The 20,596-nt window shown below is 41.2% G+C and overlaps 1 protein-coding gene across 1 annotated transcript in view; it reads right to left on the bottom strand.

The window, feature by feature from the left end:
- SHISA5 (shisa family member 5) overlaps positions 1-18,333 on the bottom strand; it is a 32,069-nt gene extending 13,736 nt beyond the window's left edge. The window contains exons 1-3 of the mRNA XM_039348209.1: positions 18,170-18,333; positions 5,077-5,230; positions 2,943-3,017 (exon numbers count right to left, since the gene is read on the bottom strand). Of these exons, the coding sequence (XP_039204143.1) occupies positions 2,943-3,017; positions 5,077-5,230; positions 18,170-18,236 (296 nt within the window). The 5' untranslated portion in view covers positions 18,237-18,333. The remainder of the gene's footprint in view (positions 1-2,942; positions 3,018-5,076; positions 5,231-18,169) is intronic.
- Positions 18,334-20,596: the final 2,263 nt, after the last annotated feature.

Below are 20,596 nucleotides of genomic sequence, written 5' to 3'. Positions count from 1 at the left end.
CGGCTCCCGTCATATCTGCCCATCCCAGTCATGACCAGGATGCTCCGACCTTCTCCCCTCCCCGGAGTACCCCCACCCTCACCAGCCTTCTCCCTTCCTGACCGGACTCACTTTCCATACAGACCAAGCCCAAGGGTAAGTCCTGCCCCCCCTACTTTTGCTATTGCACTCAGCAGAGGGGGTACCAGGCTCCACCCCCGACTCTATCATTCTCATACCCCAAACACTCAATACACATTCACACTCAATTTATATACATAGAAAATAAAAATATTCACATTCATACGCCCTAAATACAATAATAAAATTTATACATAACAGGGCCACCATTTATCTACATGCATACTCACACCCACAACAAACATTCTCTAAAAATAGTATTGCCCCTCTGTGTCCCAGCCTGGTCTAATGTGGCCGGCTAGGTAATCATTAGGTACTTGTCTTGGGGCAGACCGTACTTGGCCTTATGCTCCTCAAAGAGCTGGGTCAACTTCTCCAAGCTGTTGCTGGCCGTCATCGCAACGGCGGCAATTGCCACCAAGGCAACGGGCGAAGGCACGCGGGGAACCCAGGTCACTGGAGAAGGCCCCGCTGCAGAGCCTGAGGAAAACGACGAGGCGGCGGCGGCGATGATAGCGGAGAAGGAAAAGGAAGCCACACACGGGGCAGTGAAGGTTGGCTGAGCGCCGGGCCGAATTGCCCAGGTGGGCTGCTGCGGCGAGGCCTGCCGCCACGGGGAAGGCTGTGGCTGCTGGTAGAGCAGGCCGGCACTCTCCAACGGCAGAAAGTCGGGCTGTGGGTCGCCGCCACGCGGGACGCGGGATATGCCGGGCAGCGGGGACGAGGCGGTGGCGGCCTCCAGGCACAGCGAAGCGGCCGAGGCGGCAGACGAAAGCCCTGCACAAACCCAGTTAGAAAACTGGCTAACCAGACCAAGCTTCAATGTGAAGGAAGCCATGAGGGTAAAAAAACGCTGGGCTGGGCTGGGCAGGGTAAGGCGGGGCAGCGGCAGCTGGAAAAGCCCTGGACGAGGTGCGCCCTGCCCTTTTCCTTGGCGAAGGTTGAAAAGTTTTCCTCTGCCCGGGAAGCTACCTGGCGGATAATCCTGCCAAGCGGGCGCCCTTGGGCCTCTTTCGCCGGTGGGGCGAAATTTAACAATTTATCAATTGATTGTGTGCTCAGAGGTTTTTCTGCTATTTTATTTCTGCCATTCTTCTGCTCCTGAAGAAGTTGAAGTTGTGCAGCATTTGGTTAAACAAAAACCTCTGAACTGATTTCACAGGCATCGATATGGAAATGATTTGATATTACTTTCTTCTAGATATTTTCTTTTTAACTTCCGAGTCCTGCGATATCTGGATTCAAGCCAGGGTAGCTTCAAGATATCAGCCAAGGCTGCCTAGAAGCTGCTCCCTACCTGGGACTCATTGGTGTAAGCTAATACGTTGGTGATCGTCTGGATTCCAGTTATCCAGTTATTCCAGATGATTACCGTCTGGATTCCAGTTATCTAGCATCGACACAAAGCCTGCCAAAAGGGGTAGCCTTCCGTAGCAGGCGTTCGGTGTAGAGAAGTATTAACTCTGCAAATCCAGTCCTGACTGCACCCCCTTCTCGATTTAGCCTGTAGAAACGGGGGTATTAGAGCGAAAGATAAAACTCTAGGCAGAAAGCCACAGCTTGACATTTACACAAACAACACTTTCACCTGCTTTTTCCCCTCACAAAGAGCGGGCAGGCCAACAAATATCCTTGTCTTCAAGCAGAAAACCCCCATTTCCCCACGTGGTCTTTAGCTCTAGCCAAACCAGTGGACAGTTTATTTAAACATCTCCAAAACATCCACTCCTCTTCTGAAACTCCAGGCAACTCCTCAAGCGGTTCTATCCAATTATGAAGAGGTTTAACTTGAAGTTTCCATCTCTTTAATGTTTCTTTTTGAGGTGTAGTAACAATCTCATTGGCGCAATCCAAAAAGCTCCTTCTTGATTTCAATCTTTTTGTGGGGGGAGGGGTACTTGGCTAAATAACGGGTGTGCCAGATCGCGTAACACCTTTCCACATCTCGTGCCACACTCCTTCTCACAGCCGCTGGGGCTATTCCTACCAAAGATATATAGTTTGGCCAGCTGATCAAGGCAGAAAGCTCCCAAAGGCAGCTGTCATTGCTGCAAAGAATTGTTGGAATTCTTTGCTGAAAATGGTGGCTGCTTCAAGGAGGCCTGAGGAAGAGGCCCAAGTGCTGCAGGGAAGGAGGAAGGAGGAGGAGAAGGAGGGGGTGGGGTTTGCTGCGGCCTGTGGCCCTGTGGTCAATTGTAAAGGTGAATGATTGCAGGGTGATGCAGCCACTGTAAGTGTGAAAAGAGGGTTGTAGGTATCTTTAGGAGAGTTTGTCATTACTTCAAATGACCATAAAATGACCAGTTCTATCTTGAAGACTACCTGCATACCTCTTAAAAATAGCAGAATAGTTGCAGAGTGCCAAAATGACCAAAATGACTTCATGGCTCTCTAACTCTCCAAGTGCAAATACGCAGCAAGCTGATGCAGCTTATTCTTTTAGCTTTATAGCTTTTGGTTTTAGAGCAGAATGTAGCTCCCACCTTTTCATCTTTTAAGACTACGGCTATTGTCCTTACAGCAGTGTTTCTCAACCTTGACCATTTTAAGGCATGTGGACTTCAACACCCAGAATTCCACAGCCAGCAATGCTGGCTGTGGAATTCTGGGAGTTGAAGTCCTCATGCCTTAAAATGGTCAAGGTTGAGAAACACTGCCTTACAGTGTTAAGACACACATGGCTTTTATGTTAGCGTGGTTAATTTCTCTTGCATTTTTACTTTAGATTGGTCAAAAGATTATCATCAGCATAAAAAGAAGCATATGTAGGTAATACAGGATATTTCCTTTCTAATTGCATGGGATTTTTACATTATGTGTACCTGAAATCAGATGAATATAGATCTTCAAAATCTGGGTCCATCTTGAATGGTTCAGGCTTGAAAGATGGAAGTGGCCTATAGCAACAAGAGTAAAAAGAAAACATTTTAAAAGATGTTCAAATATTAAATAAAAAAGTGTTTAAGTTGCCCTTTTCTAACAAAAAATGAGAAATGCCAGTGCTTTTTTTCTCACACACGTCATACAACCTGCCTTGCCTACCCTACAAGGTTCCATCCAAAAAAGGTGCTGGAACTCCGTTCTGGGCGTTCTATGAGAAAAAAAGCCCTGAGAAATGCTGTATACAACCAATAGTGCTTATATAACACATCCTAATAATGCTTAAGATGACTAACAACAGTCCTCAGAAGCAATTAAAGGGGGGGGGAAAAGACTTAATGGTATATTGGGAAGAAACAAGCATTGGTGAAATCCAGATTAATATCACTTGCATTGATTTACATCACTTTTATAATTGTGTAATTAATGTAAAAAGTGTTGTGTGCAGGAAAACCTGTTAAACAATAAATAAGTAAACAAAAAATCTCCACTGTATCTATCAAACTAAGACTTTATTTCATTGAAAGGAGGAGTGGCATACAACTGAGACACCTTAATGTGGATTATTGTACCGAAATTGATGGCCTAAATCCTAGTTTTCAATTCTGTGATTCTAAGATAAAGAGAATAAGTGACATCAGGTATTAAGCCAGGATCACTGACATAATAATTTGCAAAAATCTTCCTTGATGCCTATTCTTTTCACATTTTAAAATTTTAAATTGTGCTTCCTATAGTAATGTAGTAAAAAAGGTCTTATAAAGCAATGTTCCAGTTTCAAATAGAATTTCACTTACAGAAATTCTTGAGTCCCAACTAAGCTTTCTTTGAAAATAAAGTATACCCTTATTACGACAAAGAAAAGTAGGAAACTAGTGGGATGGCAGGTAACATTCTGGTAAATCTACAGTAAGGTCTGCAACTGGGCAAGTCTCCTCAATTGTCATTTTCTGAGAGCCCATGTAATCTATTCTCAAAAATCTCCACCAGCTCAAAAGAAATGGGGACCTTTGTACTTAGGTTTGTATGGATTGTGTGGGAAGATGCAGTCTGGAAAAGGGTTTGGATTCAGTACATACATGCTACTATGGGTGTCATATAATATAGCAATTGTGCTATGGGCCACATGAAAATTTCTTCTCGGCTCCAGTTCTGATATAAAGTAAGGGCATGGCATTATAACCAGAAATAAATGCAAATTGGCATAGTAGGTAAATTTAGGTCAGTATTTCTCAACTTTGGCAACTTTAAGTTGAGTGGACTTCAGCTCTCAAGAGTTCCCCAGCCAGTTTTATTTAGGCAAAGCCCGCAACTAGACCTGGCTATAACCGGTTCCACAGGGCCAAATCCAGGAGGACTGCCCCGTTTAACGCTTGTAGTTCAAACAGGAAGGAGTACTTTGAGCAAGTGTCCAGCACCATTTTCCAATTGGATGCCTGACTATTTTTTGGACTACAATTCCTCCATTCTCTGCAGGGAGCATATTAGAGAATTTTTTTTCCTGGAATGTGTTTTCTCTATAATTATGGCTTACCTTTGAAATCAGTCTTTTTAAATTTTTTTGGCCAGGTTCTCATCTGCTGCCAAATATGACCCAATTTGTTCTGTTTTTGAGACCCAAAGGTGCTTTTTCAAAAGACAACTAGACTTCCTTTGTTTTTCCTTTGGGACAACCATGACCTGGATTACTGAGAATCTCCATAGACATTTAGCTGTTTTTGGAAAGTTATCTTTGATAGGATAGGGCAGTATTTTTCAACTTTGGAAACTTTAAGATGTGTGAATTTCAACTTAAGAACTCTTCAGCCATTAAGCCAGGCTGGGGTTGCTGACTGAGGGATTCTGGGAACTGAAATCTACACATGTAGAAGTTGCCAGGGGACAGACAGATGAACAGACAGTAGTGCCAAGCTTATTATTTATTTATTATTTATTATTCTCTTGGGTTGGGAAAATGAACAAGATAAAACTGGCAAAAAGGCAGAACATGGAATTATGTTCTAACTTCGGTATCCTCTCTAGAATTTAAACAACCTCACAACACCCTAAACTTTGTGCAATCATTTCCAATCATACCTTTCCACGGAACAAATAAACTGATAATTTTTTTTAAAGAGGTCGGAGCAACAATAACGATTAGTGCAGGTTCCACAACAATATTCTAAGCAAGTCTGCTGTGGATGCCAAAGTCCATCAGAATCTGTGTAAGCCTCACAATGTTCAGAGGAATCTGAAAATTAATCAAAGCAAGAGGTTATTTTACCATATCATATTTAGCTTTGAAAAAATGACAGCCAAGAGGAATATGGATACATTCTTCATATATTTGAAATATCATGGCACAGCAGAAAATTAAGACGTATTTTGACATCTCAGATGGTAGGATACAAAATAATGGTATGAAGTTACAGGGAAACAGATTCCTGAGTTGAGCATTAGAAACAAATTATTAACTGAGTAAGAGCAATTTGTTGAGGGAGCTGTGCTTATTTATTAAATTTAAATAGCTGCCCATCTCACCAGAATTGACTTTGGGTGATGTCCAGACTGTTGCTATTGATGAATGTGTTTGGGCAGAGGTTGGAAACCATCTGTTTGAGATGTTTTCACTTAGATTTGTATATTCCACGAGGTTGGACTTCATTGCCAACCAATTCTATCAGTTACGCAACAAATGCTGGACATTTTCTAAGTGGATATGCTTATTCTTAACCTGTGGCCTGGCCCTGCGGAAAGAGTGAAGTACTGCTCCAGGTAAAACTGTGTGTTTCCTGATTATTACTTGTCTGCAGTCAGATAATGAAAGAGGAGTTCTGGGCAAATGATCTGAAGCTTATTCAAAGGAATACTTGCTAGTACAAAAAATATTTGAACCTAATATTTAAAGAAACCACTACCTTGTATTTTTAAATAAAATAAATAAAATTAAAATTAAATAAAAAACAGGAGAGAAATCAAACCAAACGCAAATAAGCAGTCAATTATCTATGAATAATATAATACATTTCACTTAAGGAGAGAAATGAAAGGAGCTCAGAGAATGGCAGGCAAAATGTGAAAAAGTTTTAAGATGCAATCTATTTCACAATGTTTTCAGTTACAGCAAAAAAATGAATCTCAAGAAACCTGAAAAAGAAAACAAAAAAAAGTTTTTCTACCACAGAAAAGGAAAGAACTTCTTTTACAAGATAGCGCCATTACATACATGCAACACAGAAAGATTTTTTTGCATTAACACAATTTCACTTGGGAATGGAGAAAGAAAGAAGCAGACAGATAGAGAAGTAATTACCTTCCCATATAACTTGTACACAGACTTTTGATCCTTGAAGGATCCAATGTGGTATGGCTCCTCCAACGTTGGAGGGGAGGAAGATGTGAGACCCCATCAATAGATGCTTGCAAGTGACCCTTGGCTGGGTATATCTGAAGTACTCCTGAACTAGAGGCACATACAGTTTAAATAGTACTTAAACACTTCTTTTTCTGATTCTGGATCAGATGAAGTTAGATGATTCTTCTAGGCTATAAAATCCAACTGTTTCAGAAACATAGGAAGATTGTGCTCCCAAAGTCTAACAAGGCAACATACTGGAGGGTTTAATTCAGTTCCTATAAAGCCCAGCAACTTCTCTGTGACTGTACTACAAATCCAACACAGTAGATGAACCTGGAGAACCAGCTTGGAATAATGGTTAAGACACTAGGCTTGAAACTAGGAGATTGTAAGTTCTAGTCCTGCCTTGGGCACAAAGCCAGCTTGGTGATCTTGGGCTAGTCACTTTTTCTAAACCTTAGGAAGGAGGCGATGGCAAGCTACTTCTGAAAACCCTTGCCAAGAAAACTGCAGGGAGTTTTTCAGATAATCTCAGTCGAGAAGGACTTGATTGAGAAGAACAAAAAAAGATGGCCTTCACAGGCCTCTCATAGCTTCAGGGTCAATGGCTGGGATCGGGTATAGTCCATGATGGAGTGTCTGGCTACAGATGGCCTAAACTAAGTTCTCTCCCCCCAGATAAAGAGAATGTGGGCAAGTGAGCGGGGAAAGCTCTCTTCTGATTTCTGGAGAAGATAAGGAGAGATGGGGTTTCTTTCTCCTTTTATAGGAATTTCTGCCCTGAGGAATAAGTACTGCGAACTTAGGTAGTCCTGATAAATCGCTAACAAAATAGATGGTCAAGACTAACAAAAGATAGACAAAAAAAGGGGAAAGGTTGGATGAGCTGTCTGGTTTGGCTTAATCGCTTTCCTCTTTAGCCTTAACAAAACAGTTGTGACCAGATTGATGGCCTTGAAAAAATTGTCCAGACTCCTTTTGATTACTAAGCTAAGTCCCAAGAAAACCCAAAGAGTCATTGGGCTTATGCCTTTGATCAACAAAAGGAATGACCAAGGAATTGTTCATGCCTCTGGCAATATTGCCTTCCTAGATTTGCCATTGTTTTACCAAGGCCTAGCAATCAGCCATGCCAATGGAAAGTGATCTTCTCAATCTCAGTTTGGAAAAGTTTACCCTTGGGTCTTTTAAAAAATGTAAGTTTTAAAGAAAAAGAATTGCTGTACATAGAACTTTGCTCTGTTCACAGGAGTTATAGAAGGGATTAGTAAAAGTTACCCCACTTTTCCAAACTAAAAATATCTGCCAGGCACCTTGTACATAAGGGTATCGATTTGATTGTGGAATGGAACTCTTTCCTGCAATTAGCACTTTTGGCCTATTGGTTTACCATAAAGTTGCAATGGATAGTATAATTTAAAGGGGAAATAAGAACTTTCCATATGAATCTTACCTGTTCTTGCCTATCAACACAGAAAAGATTGAACTGCTTTATTCCTATTTTGCACTTCTCTTTTCAAAAAAAAGGAAAAAAGTGATCCAACTTGTCAATCGCCATGGTTTGGAGGTTGAGGGAATGGGCAGAAGAGAAATGCAGGTAAAAATAGGCAAGCAATAGTTCTACCCTAGGCTGTGCTAGTAATAATCCTAACTGGAATACATGCCCAGTTCTGGTCCCCACAATAAAAGAAAAATTGCTAAGGAACTGGAAAGAGTACAGAGAACAGCAACAAAGATAGATAAGATAACCTTTATTGTCATTTTTTACTGTGGGCACACTAGCACACATTAAAAATGAAATTATGTTGCCTGCTACCAAAAGTTTACACATACATAACACACATAGAAGCATGCTATGTACATACATATGTATATACCTACACCCTTATATATAAGTAACATATAAATATTAATCACTGTCCATCTTGAATACATAGCGGAAATATGAAGCTTGAGTGTTCACAAGGTTGATACTGTATGGAACAAAACTGTGACTGAATCTGGATGTTCTGCTTCGGATACCACAAAGCCTCCTCCCAGAAGATAACAAGGAAAACAGGTCATGGAGAGGTTGTGTAGTGTCCCAGACAATCCTGCTCAAGCAACACTTATATGATGGTGAAGGGAACTGGAAGAATATTTTGGACATACATAAACCAAGGGCTACTAAAACCAGGAAGAATCTATGGTTCAATGAGGTGGAACTTCCTTGCAAACTTGCTTTTTAATCAACATGTCAGATATTGAATCTAATGAACTATATTAAGTCTAACAAAGTACATATAGTCCAGCTGAATGCACAGGTTATGTAGAAATTCAACATGCTAAGGTGGACAAAAACAATAATATACCAAAGATGACGAGAAGATCAAAACAGGACTGATGGATAAAAAATACCAACAGCCTAACAAGAATTTCTATGTTCAAGAACAGCCAAAGATCTAGATCTCTCTCAAAATTGTAATGTAACAATATTTTGTGACAAGATTGATGAAAACCAGCTGTTCAGAGCCCGATACTTTTAGGTGAGAAAGTAGAATTTAGCAAAGTTAACTGTATGTATATGTGGGTGCAGCATATGAGGATATGAATATTTTGCTTGTTATTTTTAGCTTGCTACTTCTCTCACTATCTTTTGTAGCCTGGGACATTTTTCTGGACTGCAGAAGGCTCTAATTCTGACCAAACTAATTATAGTAGGACTAGTGATTAAAGCAGATCTTTTTTCATATTTATCCACTACCCTAAAATAGGGAGCTGCTTTAAGGAGTTGAAATGCCTCTTAAAGCAACCTCAACTTGTTTTTAGGTTCACATGCAGGCCTGCAAAAAGAAGGGATATTTAATAATAAGAGAGAGGTGCTATGTTCATATGATGTCTGAAGTAATTCTCCTGAATTGTTATAGAAGCACACACAGCTCTAGAATATCCAAAAGATGCATTATAAAACTTTACTGACAGTCAAACATATGCTGTACTGACTGCCTGAAGGATTTAATAGCAGCAGCAAGAGCAAATGTTCTGGCTAAATTTTGGAGACCTGCAAGTTAAGGATTTTCCCATTTAGACTGTCACTTCTCTTTAGTATTTAAGCAGCTCTTGTCTTAATATCTAGGGAAATCCTCTGGCACAAGTGTAATGCATTTATCTGTTGCCTGCTTATTAATGTTTAAAGTTTTAAAGTTTTTATATTCTTGTTTTTATGATGCTGTAAGCTGCCCAGATTTGACAGTGAGATGTGCAGCATATATATTTAATAAACAAACACAAGATAACATTAACCTGAGTGTAAATGAAGTGCAGCAAAACGTATTCAGAAACAGTCCCTAGAAAAGGAGTTAAATAAGAAAACATCCTTGTCCCACTATTCAAGTGTTTATCAAGTCAATAGTTAGGAATTTAACTCAAGAACTTGCAGCAAAACTGCTAAATACAGTTGATGCAGTAGTTCTTCATGGATACCCAGTAGATCTAAGAAGAGAAATGAAAGCTTTGACCCGTTTCTATAAGTCTAACTTTGAGATAAGCACTTTGTAAAAAAATTAAGATATTAGTCCATGGCTTGGAATATGAAGGCATGTGGCATTCAATAAGTGGAATGCTCCAAATATTTAGGTTCTGATTTAATTGACAGGAAGGGAAATGTCTAAACAGACACCCCTCTAGAACTTAGCCCATGCACCTAAAAAAGCTAATCCATTATCACTTTACTTTTCCATATTTACGGAACGTCTTTCAGCAACTCTAAAATCTGAGACCACAGCACTGATATAATCTGTAGGATTCAGCTAAATCCCTATCTTATATTTTCTAAATTTACATCAATTCAAATTTTCTGAGAAAATTGCTTGATGTTGATTGGTTTCTCTATAATGCAGCACTCCACACAGAAGAGGAATGAATATGGACCAGAATATGAAGACGCACCTTCAATTACAGTATTGGTTAAATCTGAACTTTCTATCACACAGTTTAGTTTCTCCCTTGATCTTTCCTTGAAACACATCACTGTCAATCTTCAGTGCTGTGGACATTCTCTTGAGCTGCTGCTAGCCTAGAACGGGGGTCTCCATACCCCATGCTGCCTGGGGAATTCTGGGAGTTGAAGTCCACAAGTCCTAAAGTTGGCAGATCTGGAGACCTCTGGCCTAGAGTTATGAATTGGCCAAGACAAAGCTTTAATAAAGAATTCTGGATGTGGAATCCCATACTGAGCTCAGCAATTTTTCTACAAGGGTTGGCTGGATAATCACAAGAATCATTTTAAACTAGCTATATAAATTGAGAATTTCATTATATGCTGTCAAGTCAAAGGTCCTTCAGGTCTTCCAATAATCAATCCATCTACCTTGCTGGGGGTTGTCCTTTCTTTTTCTTTCCATCTTTCTCAGCATTACAGACACCTTGAGAGAGCTATGACTTGCATAATTTCTCCCCAAAATGATAATTTTAAATTGATAATTTAAATAATAATGGTTATTTGTGCCTTATTTCTCTTTTTCCATCTTTAATAATGACTTTTGTATTAGTTTTCTGAAAGTTCTTTATTAATAAAGTTCCTTTCTGAGATCTGTCCTTCTGGGTTTTAGAGTTTCTTCTTGGCAATTTATTTTATAAATTTATTTATAAGTTTCCATTATTTGCGCTGACATCCAGCTTGCTTTCTTCTGTTTCTTGGTCTTTGGCAGGCTCTTTTTTCATTTATCCTGTAACTTATTTGATTCTATTCCATCTGTCCTTTGATTCCCTATCCATGGGGAACAAGACTTTAAAGTATTCCCCATGCTCTCCATGAAATAGTGGCAAAAATTCAAGAGTACGATGGCACCTTTCCAGACTAACACATTTTATTAAAAGGCATAAGTTTTCATGAACTTTAGCTTTGTGTATCTGATCAAACTCATGACATTTGAACCCTTTTTAATAAAATCTGTTGGATCAAAAAGATGCTACCATGCACCTCCTGTTTTTTTTTTTTTTTTACCACTACTGACTAGCCAAGCTCTTCTACAATGCCTTGAAAAATGGTATGTGCTCATTGTGTGGAAAGTAGCTGAGTTGTTCTTTACCTGGACTTGGAACTTGCATAAAAACACTTCATGACCTTAATTACTGTCGGCCTGACCACACCTCTACTGGTATAACTGAGCTCTACTTCCTGATACCAACAATATAATTATTCTGATCTCTGTGTGTATTCCATCTAGCAATGTCTATATATCCAAGTGTTATTTGCTTGTTTCAAAACAGCGTTAGCGATAAAGAAATAATTAGATTAGCAGAAATTGTCAAGTCATTCTCCTGCTACATTTTTGTTTACTAGATTGTACAATTTAACCACATCCCATCCTTAACATTTCCATCATATTCTCCAACCACTTGCAGCATATCCGGTTTACACATTCTGTCAATTTCAGATTAGATTTAATCATAAAACTCATCAAGTTCTGCATCAGTGGACTGAGCATAAACTGGGATAGCTATCATATTAAAGAGTTTTCCCGAAGACTAATTGATATTATTTGTTCACTGATATTGTAATATGACTATATTACTTATTAAATTAAAAATATGACTATATTATTTGTTCACTGACGGACAAAACAAACTAGACACAGACCTAATTTCCACAGCACTGTCTTATGCCTAAAGATATCTAACCATGTAGTAGGACTGTATTACTATTATCCTTCTCAGCTTTCCTATTACCTGCTCCTATTGGTATCTTATGACTATCATTTTGTTTTATCTCATGATTTATCACTTTTTTGCTTGTATGTGTACCGAGAGCTTATTCACTGGAGCAAATTCCTTGTGTGTCCAATCACACCTGGCCAATAAAGAATATTCTTTTCTATTTTAATATTCTACTGGTATTGTTTTCAAAGCAATGTGTGCCCTAAGTAGTAAACAGTATGAGCTTCTGAGAGTACCTAATCCCAGTCCATTTCAATTTGCTGATGCCTAAGAGGAAAACGTATAGTTGATTCAGTTCATTTTTTGCTATGTTGAGCTTTCCCATGCTCATGCGTCTTACATTTCTTGCCCCCACTGGGATTCTGTCTTTGCAGCTTTGGATTTTCTTTTCCCTACATGGAAACATTGGCAACTGGATGTCCCAAAGGTTTTAATCTAGCTCCACACAAACAGCATTAATACTGTTCGTTCTTGTTAAAAATCATCTGCCACTATATCGACTATACTGTCCACACATTGGTAAAAGACTCCTTGTCAGTCTAAGAATATGCAACTCTGGGACTGGTTGGTGACATGAGAATTCTCCTCCCCCACCCTTTTAACTTTTTAATAGCACAGTTTTAAGTTTGTTCATAATTCTATTTTAACAGTTTTTATTTACATTTTTTTATAGTAAACCGCCCAGAGTGTCTTAGGTGAGATGGGTGGGTGTAGAAAAGTGATTGGTAAATAAAACCCAGAAGCACTTTGCCACAACTTTTTCCACAGTTTGAAATTATACTTTTGCTGTTGACATCAAAGTGGTCATCAACTTTCAACATCTTCCTATATGCTGCTACCCAATATAAATGTTTGTTTGCTTTAACTGGGATTACCTTCACATTTGGGTGGCCCTGTTGGGAGTGCACTCCTGGCACTCATCCCTCTCAGGAACAACTCTATACACACTATGGGGCAACATGTTGAGATTTGGGAACTTACTGTACACAATTACAGCAGGGCTTTCACCTAATGAAGTTTAGCATCTTATCCACAGCAATTTTCTTTTACTGTACTGCAAAATAAAAAGAGCTGTTTTTTCAGAAAGAGTAGGCGCTTGTAAAGTAGTAACTCTTGGGAACCACTTGCTTGCCTCCAATTACAATATATTGTGACTTGCACAGACTCTATAATATTCTCTGAGGGCCTCTTTCTCCATAGATGAGTTCTACAGTATGTGGGTCAATTTTTGTCCAAGATTTTACAATAACACTTTGTGTATCCACATTCTCATTAATAGCCTGCAGGTTTTGATAATTTAGAGGAGCATATTTATTCAGATGGTCTAGTACAGCGGTTCTCAACCTGTGGGTCATGACCCCTTTGGGGGTCAAATGACCCTTTCACAGCGGTCACCTAAGACCATCGGAAAACACATATTTCCGATGGTCTTGGGAACCAAGACACCACTCTTCTATCTGTCTCCAGGCGGATAAAAACAACACAGAGAATGGTAAGACTTAAAGCATCAAAGGAGCAACTCCCTGCCTCTCAGGTAGAGCTAGCAAAAGCCAACGACTCAGCCTGTCTTCTCCCAGCCTTTTCACCAATCAGAAGCCGTGGCCTGGACATTGGCATCTGTGACGTATCTTCCCGGGGAATCTGTGAAGCCGGCAGAGCTGCTCGCACCTCTGTGGAAGAGGGAGACGGGCTGGCGGGGAATTGAGGAGGGGGTGAGACAGGAGGAAGAGGAGGAGGAGGGAGGGAAGGAAGGGTTGTTAGCTGTGGAATCAGCATGACGGAGGGTTTTGCCATGGGGTGGGTTCCTTTTGTATTTTGATTCCCTCCCTTTTGGAGGGATGAATGGACATTTTATGATCTGGGGGAAAAAAAATCTGGTGTCTGTGAATAAAAGCACCGTCAATCATCTTTTCTTTCCGCCAGCTTACCTTGATGCATTCAGTGCAATTGCTTTTTTAAATAGCACTTTTGGATTGTATTTTTTTTATCTTAGCTTTTTTTTAAAAAAAACTGGGGTCGGTCTTTGACCTTGCGTGGGGGGGGGGTTTGCAAGCACCTTAATTGAGTCTCCCCACCCCCATCTGTGGGATTTTCCTCGAGATTGCTAGGAGCTGTGCTTAAACTTGGAATCGCCCGGCTGCAAGCGAAGAGAAGGGAGTTGGCACGGGCGAGAAAGCCAGCAAGCCAGCCTGCGTGCCTGCCAGCCCGGATTGCGAGCTTCCCTTCGCCTTTTTCGTCATGAATCGGGAGCAAGCCAACCTTGAGATTTTCCCTCCTCCCGCCTTTAAACGACTCCTTTTATTCTGCCTCCCGCCTGGTCGGGATCCAAAGGCGAGGCTCCGATTGGAGAAGTGTATATTCCACTGCCAGAAATTGTTAGGAAAAAGGAAATGTATTGAGAGAGGGACTTGTCAGAAAACATTTAGATGAGAATCAAGTGTGCTCAGTGGAAGGTGAAAATGTTGGAATGAGAGAATGAAATAGCTGGAATCTGGGATAGCTGTAAAGTCGTATCCTTCTGTTTTGGGAAACTTCCATGAAAAAGTAGTCATGTAACCCCTCGCTTCATCCACAAAATGTTACAGGGGTTCTGATTTTTTTATTTATAACCCTTTTTCTTTCTTCCATTCTCTTGCTGCTTTTCCTTCAATTGGTCATGTGATCAAAATGTGGATGCTTGGCAGCTGGCCTGTATTTATGACGGTTGCAGTGTCCCAGGGTCATGTGATTATTTTTAGCAATCTTTTGACAAGCAAAGTCAATGGGGAAGCCAGATTCATTTAACAACTGTATTCCTAACTTAATAACTGCAGTGATTCACTTAACAACTGCAGCAAGAAAGGTTGTAAAATGGGTGCAACTCACTTAACAACTGCCTTGCTTAGCAACAGAAATATTGGGCTCAGTCGTAGTCGTAAGTTGAGGACTAGCTGTAGTTGTGGAATTCCTTTTGTTGGATGGTTCTGTCTTCTGGAGTCTAGAGTCTGATTCTGCATATCAGATATTTACATTACGATTCATAACAGTAGCAAAATTATAGTTATGAAGTAGCAACTAAAATACTTTTATGGTTGGTGGTCACCACAACATGAGAAACTGTATTAAAGGGTTGTGGCATTAGGAAGGTTGAGAACCATTGGTCTAGTATAAGGTTCACTAGATGTATGGCAGCTCATCTTACTGTTATCTTTTCCTATGTATATACAGAGGCATTCAAATTGTTCTGTTGTGTTTCATTATTTTAACATTGATCTACAACAGTGTTTCCCAAACTTGACAATTTTAAGGCATGAGGACTTCAACTCCCAGAATTCCACAGCCAGCAACGCTGGCTGTGGAATTCTGGGAGTTGAAGTCCTCATGCCTTAAAATTGTCAAGTTTGGGAAACACTGATCTACAATCATAGTGAAAGGTATTTTGATTTTTTGCTGCATATTCTCAGTGGAATTTTTAAATCAAGTTTATCCATTTTTTTGTTATGGTAAAAGAGACTATAATGTTTGTTGGAAAAGTTCCCACAAATTCCAATCTCTAAGCAGCTGCCTTCTCATCTCTGGATGGTTGGGATTACAGAATTACAGAAGATTAAGAACTGTAGCTCTAATGCACCTAGAAAGCACGTTTTGGAGAAGAGAAACTTGTTGGAAAAACAGTCATGCTCCTTTTGGTACAGAGCCCCTGAATTAACTGGTAGCTAATCCTCAGGTATAGTTCAAAACATAGTGACATGTTTTAATGACTGGTTGGGTAGAAAGTTGTGGGGGGGGTGAGGGTGAGAAGATGAGTTGGATATTTATCATGAAATGAAGCACACAATGAACAATAGCAAAATCTATCCCTTGCTTTGTTTTCTTCTGCTTTTTCCACCCTCTGCGATAGCTGTTTGGCTTTGACTTCCCTCCCATCCTCCATGTATTTCATTTTATTATCAAAACAGCCCCCCCCACCAGAACTTATTAATGAAACCATCAAGCAAACATGTTCTTCAGAAACACGCGTGTTAGCTTTGCTCCATAAAAACCAGCCTGCTTTTTTCCTGGATGAACCTGCCCAATCTGCTTAGGATGTCTGGCAAAGCCATGTGCATAGTGGATCGAGTCAGAGTAGCCAGCTACCACAAAGGATACACACACTAATAGAAATGATATGAATGCTAACCAGCTGAAATGTACCAGGAAGAGAAAGGCTGCTTTAGAAAAGCTAGAACAGTAAAAAGATGAGTCAGAATTCCAAGTGTGCAACACTTTCATTTCTTCTGCATATCAAATTTAAAACTTAAGAAAGATTATATTGCTAAAGCAGCAGCAAACACTTAGCAACAGTATGTGTGGGGAGAAAAGGGTGCATGATGAACAAAGCTGTGCTGCATCATGACAAACCTCTACCCCTCCTGCAAATGCCCCGAGACCTTACACAAAAGCAGGGCAGGAGTGGAGGTTTCAGCATGATGGTATACCACAGCCACCATTTCGACAAAAGGAACAAGTTGCTGTTGACACCCATATATACAGGCGTATAAAATGTCTGTAAAGCCTATAAAAAGGGTATAAAGCCCAAAGATCCAATATCCAAAGCTAAAGGCAATATTGTACGGTAATTGAGCAGATGTTATACTTCCCTCATTGATCATCCTCAAAATCTTGACTTGATAGGTGTTCATGGTGCACATTTTATACCATTTCTCCATTTCTGACTTTGCTTTTGGTCCTCCCCATATTGTAACTCTGGGACAGGACAGACAATTGAGGAAAAAGAATTTCTAACCCTCAGCTTCCTCCATGTCTGTGCCTGGATGGGACGGGAACCATGGTTCCACCATGCTAGAATATAATATGCATGATTATGGTTCACTGAATGACAGTTCTCTTTTACACATGCCAAACCACAAATCATGATTAAAATCACAATGATTTGGTTCACTGGGTACCCAAAGGAAACCACAGTAATGTCAAAACGATAAGACTTGCACGATATAACCACACAAACCACTCCAAACTTGTGTCCTGACAAAGGATGCTAGTTACATATGCACAACAATATTATCACACCCTCTCAGATACCATCTCACATAACAAACTAAAACCATACCAAGAAACTATTAAAATCCTAATCTGAAAAATGTAGCTGTAATTCAGAGCCTGGGAGAAAGTGCTGGTGTTTAATTGGCTCAACTTTAATGCCTACTGCTATAAATACTGTTTCCAGTAATGCCTACTGGAAACAAAATTAATATCCAAGTTGTATCCGTTTATTATCAGAAGAAAACTCACACTTCCTAATTGGAAACAAATGCCAGTTTTGTACAATCTAATTCCAGAAGAGCCTGGAAATTTTCAGCTATTTTCATTTAGGGCTCAAACATGAGAAAGAACTGACTGTTCTGCAATGTGAGAAAGAACTGAATTCCTCCCTCAAAGAGTTAGAACACAAATACAGAAGTTCATGTAAGTAACAAAGAAGTTGCACAGAGCACAGCAGTGAGTCAGGTCTGTGGTCTTATGGAAATTCCACTTCATGGACTTTAGGACACAGGCAGACAAGTGCTGTAAAATGAATGGGATGGATGGAGCTTTGGTACGACCAAAATGTGTGTTCCATTTGGTTCTCTTCCAGGCAAATCTCAGAAATTGTGATGAAGTCACTCATAGCAAAGTAACTTAAGACGATGCTCGAGCTAACAATCTGCCCCCAGCAAAGAGGACCCCAACGCTCAGCAATAGGAGGGATGGCCAATTTAACCCTATTCGACCATCGCAACGGCAAACACGTTGCGCGTCTGGGGGATTTCCTGTTCAGGTAACGAAAGTTCATTTCTGTCACCCCCTCCGACGCTTTTCTGATCATAATGAGCGCCTGCCCCACTTGGTGCCCACTCGCTGTGATGAACCACATACAACTCACTACTCCGAACAGCCCTGGCTTAAGCTAAGCGGGACTAATGAGAGCTGTAACGTCACGCGGCCGTGGGAAGGCACCGCGGTGACGGACACCCGGGATTCAAATGAGGAACACAATCGCCGGTGTTTCGTCCCCGCCTTTAGCGGCAGCCTCGAATGCTTCAGCCGATTCCAGGAAGAGAGCTGCCCACCCCACCGGCGCCCAGCCAGCTCTCCCCTCCCAGGTCCATCACTCACCGCCGGGCGGCACCAGGAGGCCCAGAAGGACGCAAAGACTCCAGAGGGGACTCTGGGCGAAGGCCATCGTTCTCCTTCTCCTAAGGCGAGGGAGCAGCTGCGCCGCAGTGACTACGACGGCGACCCTTTCTGCCGTCTCCCTACGTCAGCGTCTCGAAACGGGGCGTTCCTTTTGCCCGTCAAAGAGCTCCGCCCGTCGGATGTGCCGGAGAAGGGGGGGAAGGTTTCCGCGTTGCGCCCGCACAGATTTCTCCTTAGGTTTCGCTTCCCGTTTCCCGGAGATCACGGGAGGTCGAGAAGCGAAAGGATCAAGTTCATTGATCCGGGAGGGGAAGGCACCGAGGTGTGATTGTGGCACCAAGCGTGCCCGGAGCGGCTGGTGAAAGTGAGACAGTTCGCCTCGTCTACACATGTAGACGTGACTTGGGTCAGACTTCCGTAGGCTACACTTACTTAGGCTGCTGGATTTGCCCATTACGTTGCCGTTTGTGGCAATGCGATTTCTATATGGTAGCCTTCGGGTTTTATCATCTCGGTAAGCCAATGGTGCTTTCCCCTAAAAACAGTGATTAAATCCAATCTGTGATTGTCTGAATCGGGGGTCTTCAAACTCAGCCCTTTTATGACTCATGGACTTCAACCCTCAGAATTCCTCAGCCAGCGTGCCTGGCTAGTCTACATCATGTCCTTGTCTGTAGTTAATTGACTTAAACCAGGGATCTGCAACCTTGACAACTTTAAGACTTGTGGACTTTAGCTCCCAGAATTCCTCAGCCAGCATGGGAGCTGAAGTTCACAAGTTTTAAAGTTGTCAAGGTTGCAAACCCCTGACTTAAGCCATTGCTTTGTTCTCACAGCACGCTACTATAAAGTAGCAACACAGGTTGTGATCACACAAGAAGATTACGGTAATTTCTAATTGACTACCTCCTAAGTTCAGTGTTGTGTGAACCATAGTCGCTCAGTGATCTCACACTGCACTCTGCCAAAAGCAATCTAATTTAGTTTTTGGCTCACATGTACAATAATGTGGAATCCAGCCAAATCCAAGTTTAATTATGACTCGAGTGCCCTGTGCGACCCTAGCAAATTTCATTCCGGAGGTGTAGCAGCAAAGTCAATGCTTTTAGTATGCAAAGCTACTCAAGTTAGTAGATACCCAAAGCAGAATCTGTAGACTAGCCTGGAGTATAAGCAAATGAATTTCTATCACTGCTGCTGCGATCTCAATGTGCTCTTACAGTTGTCTGAACAGAGCAAGTAAACATTTTGCTAGAAACAAATTTTGTAGTACCGTATTTTTCCGTCTATAAGGCGCACCCTTGTATAAGACACTCTGGCAGGCGGGTTTCTCCTTGCCGATCAGCTGTTCGGCGGAACAAATCTGGAAGTTTGGCTGGCCAACGATCTTGCCCCCTCCCCCTTCCCATTAGTGGCAAGCCTACAGGGGTTTGACACCTTCACCAGGCGGCATGGCAACCCACAAAGGCATGCCCTGGGCTGTGGAGGTTACTATTATTTTTCCGTGTATAAGATGCTATACTAGTATAAGACGTACCTGATTTTTGAACAGGGTGTTTGCAGGAAAAAATAGTGTCTTGTACATGGAAAAATATGGTAATTACTCTATGTACTGTGGGAAGAATCCAGAGAAAGAAATATTTTGGGAAATATTAAAAAGGCAGAATATATTTCCCTAAATCAGTGGTTCTCAACCTGTGGGTTGGGACCCCATTTGGGGTCAAATGACCATTTCACGGGGGTCGCCAAACAACGCAGTCTGCCATTTCCCCCCCCCCTTTCCTTAGCTGTGCTACTCCCTTTTATTCTATTGGCTTTTGAAAGCCAATAGAATAGACTCTCTTGAATAGAGTCTAATTCTATTGGCTTTCAAAAGCCAATAGGAATTGTCCAGGCTGTCTCTGCCCTGCTGAGCCCGCCAAAAGTCCCATTCTGCAAACGGTGCTGCACCAGTTGAGTAGTCCTCGACTTACGACCGGTTGAGTAGTCCTTGACTTATGACTGGTTGGGGGTCGCGGCATTAAAAAGGTTGAGAACCACTGCCCTAAATGAATAATGGAGAAGATCTTAAAGACAGAAATCAGCCCCCCAGCCCCAGCCCCTCTTTCCCAAGCAGAAACTAGGCAGAGGCCAGCTTTTAGAATGCAAATTCAATAATCCTTTCAGAAAGGTTTGAGCCTTCCAGCTAGAAACTGAAGAAATTAAGAAGACAAAACCCCCTAAAATCTACATGCTCCCACCCAAATTCTAAGGACAGGAAACAATAGGATTAACCCACCAATACCAAAAGGACACACTCAGACTCAGATCAAAATACATGGCACTGGAAATACAAAGCCTCAAACAGGAACAGGAAACAGCCTCAAGAGCCACAGAAGGTATAAAAACTTACCACTCCCTGCTACA

Source organism: Crotalus tigris, unplaced genomic scaffold (genome assembly GCF_016545835.1).
Source record: "Crotalus tigris isolate CLP2741 ecotype Arizona unplaced genomic scaffold, ASM1654583v1 scf7180000018125.1543573, whole genome shotgun sequence".
NCBI classification, from domain to species: Eukaryota; Metazoa; Chordata; class Lepidosauria; order Squamata; family Viperidae; genus Crotalus; species Crotalus tigris.
This window is presented reverse-complemented; position numbering and strand designations above follow the sequence as displayed.